This window comes from Poecilia reticulata, chromosome 1 (genome assembly GCF_904066995.2).
Source record: "Poecilia reticulata chromosome 1, P_reticulata-male-v2, whole genome shotgun sequence".
In the NCBI taxonomy this organism is placed as follows: Eukaryota; Metazoa; Chordata; class Actinopteri; order Cyprinodontiformes; family Poeciliidae; genus Poecilia; species Poecilia reticulata.
Window position 1 is genome coordinate 34,403,144 of NC_088830.1, and position 9,408 is coordinate 34,412,551.

The following is a 9,408-nucleotide window of genomic DNA, read 5'->3' on the forward strand; positions in this document are numbered from 1 at the left end:
TCTGATCAAAGATCGATTCTCTAAAATAACACAAACAGCGTAAAAACACCTCGTTTATTTATGTATTTTTATTTTGATAGCTGCTGATTAAACTGACAGTTACAACATTGACATGATTATATGAGGAGTTTTTACCGAGAAATGGATCAGAACCGCCGGTTCCACCTCTCTGGCTGCAATGCGCGCTCCGGACACAGGGGGCAGAATTTCACACAAGACCCAGGACGTCGGAACCAACAGCCAGGCCGTCCGGTACCTGGACCAGGACTACGAGGCTCTGAAGCGGCGCTGCCTGGCCTCCCGGCGCTGGGCTCCTCTCTGGGCCCAAAGTCCGACAAGGTGGTTCCCACGGTGGTTCTGTTCATCCGGACCGAACAGGTGATGCTCTGATCCGATTGGCTGGTTCCACCTGACTGGACCCAGCTGACAGATCTGAGATCAGGTTCTGTTAGAACCGGTCCAGTTAAATCAGACCAGAACCTGAACAGAACCACAGCGGTCAAGTTTTGGATTTAAAAACAAGAGGAGCTCCAGACCGCCCGGAACCGGCTCTGGAACCGGCTCTGGAACCGGCTCTGGAACCGGCTCTGGAACCGGCTCTGGATCAATAATCAATAAATGAATAAAAATTTTAAAAAATCAACTCAGTTCTGCCTTTATTTCTTCTAAAACAAAGAAATCTCTCCGTCCAATCACAGCACGCCTCCTGGGGGCGGAGCCTGTGACATCATCGCCCTGCCTTCTTGAGGGCAAAGTCTTCGGCCCACCTCAGGGCCTCTGTGATGTCACTGCTGCTTCCGGTTCCCTTGGCAACCAGCGCCGATCCCCCAGCGTTTCCCCCCAGGCGGCGGCACACTGCCACCGCCCAATCAGAGGCGGCGAGGGCCGGCGAGTCCTGCGGAGGAGGAGCACAGCCAATCAGAGGTGGCCGGTGTTGGCCCCGCCCCCTATGATGTCAGCAGTTACCTTGGGTACCTGACAGGCACAGAAAACTTTCCCAGAATGCCTCTGGTGAGCGAGCAACATCACGTGACTGAGGGGGGCGGCGGCGCTCAGCTGGTTGACGGTCTTCATCAGAACCTGGAACAGAACCAGAACGGATCCGGTCGCGTTAGCGGTCCGATCCCAGATCAGAACCAGAACCAGGCCCGGTTCCAGTCGGGTCAGAACCCGTCGGGCCCGGTTCTACTCACCGACGGCGAGTCCGTCTCCACGGCGTCCACCAGCAGCTCCGTTTGTCCGCGCCGCCGCAGCAGCAGCGCCGCTCTCTCAGCAGCCTGAGCAAAGCATAATGGGACAGCGTGAGCGGCGGGCGTCTCCGGGCGCCGCGCCGTCCAGGTGCTTTCTCACCTGCTCAGCCTCCAGCTTCCTGATGGCGGTGCTGATGGAGCGCAGCGTGGCCCGCAGCCGGACCTGCAGTTCCCGGCGCTGCCACTGGGGGACGGGCGTGTTGTCCACAGCCTGTCAGACACAGCTGAGGGTTAAACCGCGGCCTCGCTGCCGCACGGCATCATGGGAAGGTCACCTACATCAGACAGGGCGCCGGCCTCCTTGGAGAACTGGAGGGCGGAGCCTAGGCTGAAGGGGGCGGAGCCTGACAGTCTGGCTGACAGAGAGTCCACTTCCTGGGTCAACGCGCGTCCCATGTCCCTCGCCTGCAGAGACGAACGGAACCAGTTCGGTCCAGTCCCACAGAATCTCAGCTGGAGTCCAGCTGGTTCTGAACCATTCAGAGCCACATCCCACCTGGACGGCGTCCTGACCCGTCACTGCGACGATCCGGCTGATGCCCTTCACCTGCTGCTTCTCAGAGACGATCACCAGATCCTGGATGGAGCCCGTCTGCAGCAGGTGGCTGGAAGAGACATGGGGGATTCACCTGGGCAGGTGGGGCAGGTGGGGAGGGGAGGTGGGGAGGGGGAGGGACGGGGAGGGGAGGGGCAGCTGGGGGGGCAGGTGTGTTCTGACTTACGTCCCGCAGCACAGCTCCACCGACGTCTCTCTGTCCGTCCCGCCGTCCAGCAGCTCAGAGACGGGGACGCCCAGTGACACGACGCGGACCGGGTCCGGATACACCTGCAGGGGGCGGAGCATCAGAACCCGGGACAGCAGGTGGGATCAGGACGACGTCTCTGCTCACCTCGTCCACCGTCCTCAGGCCCTGGATGGCGCCGGCGAGCCGCAGAGGAACCTCCAGGGTGTGGACGTCCTGATTGGCCGAGATGACGTCACGAACGCACCTGTCCACCTGCTGCAGCTGGGCGGAGCTCAGCGGACCCTGCGGAGAAGCAACAGAACCTTCAGAACCGGCAGACCCCGTCGGCGGGCTGTCGATCGGGTCAGAACCTTCACGCTGAAGTCGAAGCGCAGGCGGTCGGCCGAGATGTGGGAACCTCTCTGCTGGACGGACCGACCCAGAACCGACCGCAGGGCGAAGTTCAGGACGTGGGTCGCCGTGTGCTTCACCATGCAGGACAGCCGGTGGGCCTGGGGACCGGATCGGAACCAGAACCGGGTTGGAGAAGACAGAGACCGAACCAGAGCAGAGCAGAACCGGGTCGGGTCGATAGCAGGATCAGTTTTCTCTGGTGTTTCCTGGCATATTGTAAAGATTGTTGGGCAGCAGCTGTTCTGGTTCTGGTCGGGCTGCCTCATCAGCGTCAATGCTAACATGCTACGTTAGCAGCATGCTATGCTAACGTAGCGCCAGCAGGAAGCGGTTCCTGTGGGACGGACAGATGGACCGACCCGGCTCCGAGTCAAATCAAGGTCCATCACTTTTAGCTACAGGAATCAGACCCAGTGATGAATCAGCAGGAAGTCGGCCATATTAGGCCCTCTGGCTTCCTGCTTCACATCCAACAGACTTTAACTGATCCGTTTCTTCAGGATCTTTTGAAACTTTGTTCTGTGTCCAGAACTTTAGGTCCACTGATCCCTCGGACCGGGTTTCCTCCGCTGCTGCTTTTAGCTTATTACACATTTTGTATCAAGGTTCCCCCAGTGTGTCATAAGCCTGGCGGGCCGCCATGCTTTACATCCTCCCTCCCCCCGCCAGGCTCAGCATCGTTTGTTTCTATTGAATAATTTTATACATATATTTTTAAATAAGTCGGACTGTAAGCTGTGAGCAGCTCCTGAAAGAACGATGCGTTAATAGTTGATGCAATCGGACCGCTGGCCTCGGCGCGGATCGCTCCTATTGGACCAGCTGAGGGGACGAGGACCCTGAGGGGACGAGGACCCCCTGAGGGGACGAGGACCCTGAGGGGACATGGACCCCCTGAGGGGACTTGGACCCCCTGAGGGGACATGGATCCCCTGAGGGGACATGGACCCCCTGAGGGGACATGGACCCCCTGAGGGGACGAGGACCCTGAGGGGACATGGACCCCCTGAGGGGACGAGGATCCCCTGAGGGGACATGGACCCCCTGAGGGGACGAGGACCCCCTGAGGGGACATGGACCCCCTGAGGGGACGAGGACCCTGAGGGGACATGGACCCCCTGAGGGGACATGGACCCCCTGAGGGGACATGGATCCCCTGAGGGGACATGGACCCCCTGAGGGGACGAGGATCCCCTGAGGGGACATGGACCCCCTGAGGGGACATGGACCCCCTGAGGGGACGAGGATCCCCTGAGGGGACATGGACCCCCTGAGGGGACGAGGACCCCCTGAGGGGACATGGACCCCCTGAGGGGACGAGGACCCTGAGGGGACATGGACCCCCTGAGGGGACATGGACCCCCTGAGGGGACATGGATCCCCTGAGGGGACATGGACCCCCTGAGGGGACGAGGATCCCCTGAGGGGACATGGACCCCCTGAGGGGACATGGACCCCCTGAGGGGACGAGGATCCCCTGAGGGGACATGGACCCCCTGAGGGGACGAGGACCCTGAGGGGACATGGACCCCCTGAGGGGACGAGGATCCCCTGAGGGGACGAGGATCCCCTGAGGGGACATGGACCCCCTGAGGGGACATGGACCCCCTGAGGGGACGAGGACCCTGAGGGGACATGGACCCCCTGAGGGGACGAGGATCCCCTGAGGGGACATGGACCCCCTGAGGGGACATGGACCCCCTGAGGGGACATGGACCCCCTGAGGGGACGAGGACCCTGAGGGGACATGGACCCCCTGAGGGGACGAGGATCCCCTGAGGGGACGAGGATCCCCTGAGGGGACGAGGATCCCCTGAGGGGACATGGACCCCCTGAGGGGACATGGACCCCCTGAGGGGACGAGGATCCCCTGAGGGGACGAGGATCCCCTGAGGGGACATGGATCCCCTGAGGGGACGAGGATCCCCTGAGGGGACGAGGATCCCCTGAGGGGACGAGGATCCCCTGAGGGGACATGGACCCCCTGAGGGGACATGGACCCCCTGAGGGGACGAGGATCCCCTGAGGGGACGAGGATCCCCTGAGGGGACATGGACCCCCTGAGGGGACGAGGATCCCCTGAGGGGACATGGACCCCCTGAGGGGACGAGGATCCCCTGAGGGGACATGGATCCCCTGAGGGGACATGGATCCCCTGAGGGGACATGGACCCCCTGAGGGGACATGGACCCCCTGAGGGGACATGGATCCCCTGAGGGGACATGGACCCCCTGAGGGGACATGGACCCCCTGAGGGGACATGGCTCTGCTGGTGCAGCTCAGTGAAGCTCAGATGTGAGTTTCTGTGTGGGGATCAGAACAACCCACACACACACACACACACACACAGAGACACACACACACACTCACACACACACCTAGAAGAGGCGGATCTTCCTGTGGCTGGATTTCTGTACAGTGACAGTAAAGACATTCTGGTTCTGGTTCTGCTGGTACCTGGTCCAGGTGCAGCTCCACCTGGTCTCCAGTTCTCAGGTGGTCCGGAACCGTCACCTGGTGGACCACGTACCCTCCGGCCCGGTTCACCGCCTCCACTGAGAACAGAACCTCCTGGGGGACAGAACACCTGGAGTCACCTGGAGACTCTGCGGATGTTTCCCATGATGCTCGGCTCACCTGCAGCCCGTCGCGCATCAGGTAGCCGCGGTCGTGCGACTGGCCGCCCTGCTCCGAGTAGAAGCAGGTCCGGTCCAGAATCACTCCGCAGCGCTGACCCGGGCCGACTTCCGGAACCAGCGCCCGGCCGTCGTACAGAGCCAGGACCGTCGCTCGGCATGCTGGGAACACTGGGAGGGGAGAGGGGAGGAGTCACGGCGTCGGCCAATCCCAGGCTGCCTCCCTGTGCGGGCGGCGCCTACCGTATCGGCCGTTCTCCAGGTGGTAGCCGTACTTGGGGCCGTCGTCGGTGTGAGGAACGCCGGCGCGCTGCAGCGCCGCCAGGCTCAGGACGTCCAGCAGGAGGCGGGGCCGCGAGTCCGCCTGCTGCTCCGCCCGCATCTGGGCAGGTGACATCACCACTGACATCAGCTCCTTCACAATAAAAGCTCCCATGTAGCTTTTCACAGGAAGCCAAATAACTGCCATGATGCTGGAAGTGCCAGTCTGACCTCTGACCTACAGAGGACCAGCAGGTGCATCCTGGGAGTCCCTCACCTTCTGGTCGTGGCAGACGAGGCGGTCCAGCTCCTGGCGGTCCACCTGGACGCCGCGCTCCTCCAGCATCAGGTCCACCAGGTCCAGAGGGAAGCCCAGGTCCCGGTGCAGCGACCACGCCGCCGCCGCTGTGGACGAGCAGCAGGAAGTTAGCTCACCCGCAGACCCACAGCTGCAGATCACCGTGCGAAGCGCGGCGGCGGACCGGGGAAGGCGCCGCCGCCCGTCCGGAGGCAGGTCCTCTGGATCAGCCGGCTGCCGCGCTGCAGGGACGACAGGAAGTGACCCTCGTTCTCGTCGATGATGTCGGCGATCTGAAAGAGACGCCGCCGCTGGTGACCACTTCCTGTGACATTATTCATGTGCTACTCCTGTGGACCAACACTCACCCGGTCCGCCTCCCGGAACAGCTCCGGAAACGCGTCGCCCTGCCGGCAGAGGTCAAAGGTCAGCCAATGTAAGCACGCGGCTGCCAGCCAGAGGGATGATGGGAAATGTATAGTACCAGAGTCTGAGCCACGGTGGGCACCAGGCTGGCCAGCGAACCCGGCGGAGCCCGCAGAACCTCGGCACAGAACCGGACCGCCCGCCTCAGGATCCTCCTCAGCACCAACCTGGACCGAACAAACGGGTCAGCGTGACATCACGGCGCCGCCAGCCGATGGGCCGCACACTCACTCGGCACCAGACATCCCAGGATGCACTCCGTCGGCGATGCAGACCGCCAGGGTTCGGACGTGGTCGGCCACGACCCGGTAGGCCCGGTCCACCTGGGCGTCCGGCGCCGCGCCCATCCTGCCGCCGTAAGGCCCCGCCCTCGACCGCTGCGCACACAGAGACAGGTTGCCATGACGACAGGGTGGTCGCCATGTCGACGGCCGACCCGACTCACCTGGTGGATGGCGTCCAGCAGCGGCGTGAACAGATCCGTGTCATAGTTGGAGCGCCGCCCCTGCAGAACGCCGACCAGTCGCTCCAGTCCCATCCCAGTATCCACGCTGAACTGGGGCAGCAGCCGCAGGCTCTGGTCCGGCTCCCTGAGGCAGACTGGGACCAGTTTACACGGGTCTGAGCTGGTTTGAACTGGGCTGAGGTGGAGTGAAGCCACACCTGCTGTACTGGATGAAGACCAGGTTCCAGATCTCCACCACCTCGGCGCCGCCGGCGTTGACCAGCGCCGCCGCGTGGCGGCCGCCCACGTGGTCGTAGTGGATCTCGGTGCAGGGGCCGCAGGGGCCCGTGTCCCCCATCTCCCAGAAGTTATCCTTCAGACCGAACGGCAGCACGCGCGACGCAGGAACTCTGCAAAGTACAGAACCGGGTCAGAACCGGGTCACATGGCCCAGAACCAGCCGCAGTCCCGCTCGGACCTACCCCAGGTGCAGCCAGATGTCCCGAGTCTCCCGATCCGCCGACAGACCCGAGCCGGCGTCTCCTCCGAAGTACGACACATACAGCCTGTCTGCCGGTATCCCATAATGCTCGGTGAGGAGGCTCCACGCCATGCGGCACGCCTCTTCCTGTCACACACAGACACGCTGAAGCCCCGCCCACTCTGCCTCGGAAGCCCCGCCCCTGCAGCAGAGGCCACGCCCACCTTGAAGTAGTCCCCGAAGGACCAGCTGCCCAGCATCTCGAAGAAGGTGTGGTGCGTCCCGTCGCGCCCCACGTCCTCCAGGTCGTTGTGTTTCCCTCCGGCCCGCACGCAGCGCTGGCTGTTGGCCACGCGGCGCCACAGCGCCATCTGGCTGCGGGGGTCCACCGTGCCCAGCAGCACCGGCTTGAACTGAATCAGAACCAGAACCGGTTAGGATCGCAGCAGAACCAGGACCACCTCCGTCAGGACGGTTCTGGTCCAGGGGTGGTTCTGGTTCTTTGGGCCTGAGTCCCTGCAGATTCTGGATGATTTGGTGACGGCCTATAGAAACCTGGTTTCGGTTCATTTCAGGCAACAAAAGAAAAACAATCGTTTATTGAAACTATACTGAAGTCGATTAAGTTTAATTGACTCGACTGTCAGGGCTGCACAGTGGTGCAGTGGGTAGAGCTGCTGCCTTGCAGCAGGAAGGTTCTGGGTTCGATTCCCTGTGCATGGTGGGTTTTCTCCAGGTTCTCTGGTTTCCTCCCACAGTCCAGAAACATGACTGTCAGGTTAACTGGCCTCTCCAGATTCTCCCTAGGTGTGTGTGTGTGAGTGAGTGTGTCCTGTCTGTCTCTAGTGACTGGTGACCAGTCCAGGTGACCAGTCCAGGTGACTCTATGGATGGACTCTACTGTCAATTAAACTTGGGTACAACATAAAAGTGCACTTTAATTTGATCTGTAACTTTAATTTGATCTGTAACATGAAATTCATTTGAAAGATTCCTGATAAATTCTCCATTTTTCTTTGTAGTCATTGAATGTTTAGTTATTTTGTGTAACAGTTTAAACTGTTTAAATGTGAACTTGTTTTTATCCATGACCTCGTTCAGGTCAGGTTCTCTTCCACCCCGTTTGAACCCAGGATGGTGATGGTGATGATGATGGTGATGATGGTGATGATGGTGATGATGATGATGATGATGATGATGATGATGATGATGATGATGGTGATGATCTACCGGATCACTGCAGTTTTGCGGTTGGAGTTAAATGAACTGAACTTTCTCATTCTGACATATTCGCTTTGGATCATGGAGTAAAAACAGTCGGATTATTGATTGGTGGATCATTAATCACCTTTATTCACGACTGGACCTAAAATAAAACTCCCGGATGTCATCAGGTTTATTGTTTTTGTTGCTGTTTTGTTTTTTCTTGTGTTTTTGGTTTTATTAATAGAAAATCACTGATATAAATATTATTATTATTTAATATGAATACAATAACTGGACTTTCTGTGTGATGGTTTCACAGCCGAACCTTTCTGGCGCTCAGCAGTCAGAACCGGAACATCCGTCTCCTTCATCCTGACTGGACCGAGCCGAACCAAAACACGCAGAACCAGACTGACCTGGTTCATTCCAGCGTTCACGAACAGCAGGCTGGGATCTCCTCTGGGCCGAACCGGAGCGGACGGAACCAGCAGGTGTTGGTGTTGATCTCGGAAGAAGTCCAGAAAGGTTCGCCGGACCTGCGCGGCGGGCAGGCCGCTGAAGGAGCGCTCCGAGGCGGCGGAGAGCCGCCGCAGCCTCCGGAGCAGCAGCCGCATCATCTGGATCACAGCGACACCGAACCAGGTCGAACCAGAACCACGCACAGCCTCAAGGACTACAGGCGGCTTCCCTGCGCAGGCGCACTGCGACGCAGTTCTACTTCTACCTCAGACAATTTGAACAGTCAGCGCTGTAGCGGCGCCTGCTGTCAGGGTGAAGCTACTGCAGCTTCAAGAAGGTTCGGCTTACAGGTTCGGCTCGGTTCTGCTAGAATTTACAAGGTCAGGATTTGCTGCTCAGTCGTTGAGAGGTTGAGTGATCCAGAAATAATAATGATACACTTTTAAAATATTAATATTCATCCCGTAATATCTGAGCTATGATTGATTGATTGATTGATTGATTGATTGATTGATTGATTGATTGATTGATTGATTGATATGACTGGAACCGGGATTTATTCTATTAATAAACGAAACTGCATCGTAACTCAATAAAAAACGGAATCTGGGACTTCCGGTGTTACGTCAATCCGCGTTTCCCATCAGATCCGGTTCCTCCTGCGTCTTCTTGCCGCTCCGCCCACGCGGCAAAATACGCGCGTGCTCGTGATGAGCACTGAGAAAGCACGCGCGTTGGGAACTACGGACACCGTGAAAGCTCAAACAACATGTTTCGGCAAAGTTGTCACTTCCTTCACGTTTTTGC

The 9,408-nt window shown here is 59.3% G+C and overlaps 1 protein-coding gene across 3 annotated transcripts; it reads right to left on the reverse strand.

Annotated features, from left to right (window-relative positions):
• Positions 1–50: 50 nt before the first annotated feature.
• Positions 51–8,900, reverse strand: aars2 (alanyl-tRNA synthetase 2, mitochondrial (putative)). Of its 3 annotated transcripts, none has more exons than XM_081612288.1 (22): positions 8,559–8,900; positions 7,161–7,349; positions 6,938–7,083; positions 6,674–6,865; positions 6,456–6,600; positions 6,242–6,387; positions 6,069–6,177; positions 5,953–5,991; positions 5,769–5,877; positions 5,564–5,691; positions 5,269–5,407; positions 5,027–5,196; positions 4,847–4,960; positions 2,347–2,487; positions 2,141–2,278; positions 1,973–2,076; positions 1,747–1,855; positions 1,530–1,655; positions 1,351–1,461; positions 1,194–1,277; positions 967–1,080; positions 51–895 (listed from the first exon to the last, which is right to left on the reverse strand). In XM_081612288.1, the coding sequence occupies exons 1-22, from the start codon at positions 8,757–8,759 to the stop codon at positions 728–730; spliced, it is 2,922 nt and encodes a 973-aa protein (XP_081468414.1). In that variant the 5' UTR covers positions 8,760–8,900; the 3' UTR covers positions 51–727. The 3 variants fall into 3 exon arrangements, with proteins under 3 accessions (XP_081468414.1, XP_081468409.1, XP_081468403.1); XM_081612283.1 differs by having other exon boundaries at positions 5,269–5,440; XM_081612277.1 differs by having other exon boundaries at positions 4,847–5,196.
• Between the last annotated feature and the right edge of the window lie 508 nt (positions 8,901–9,408).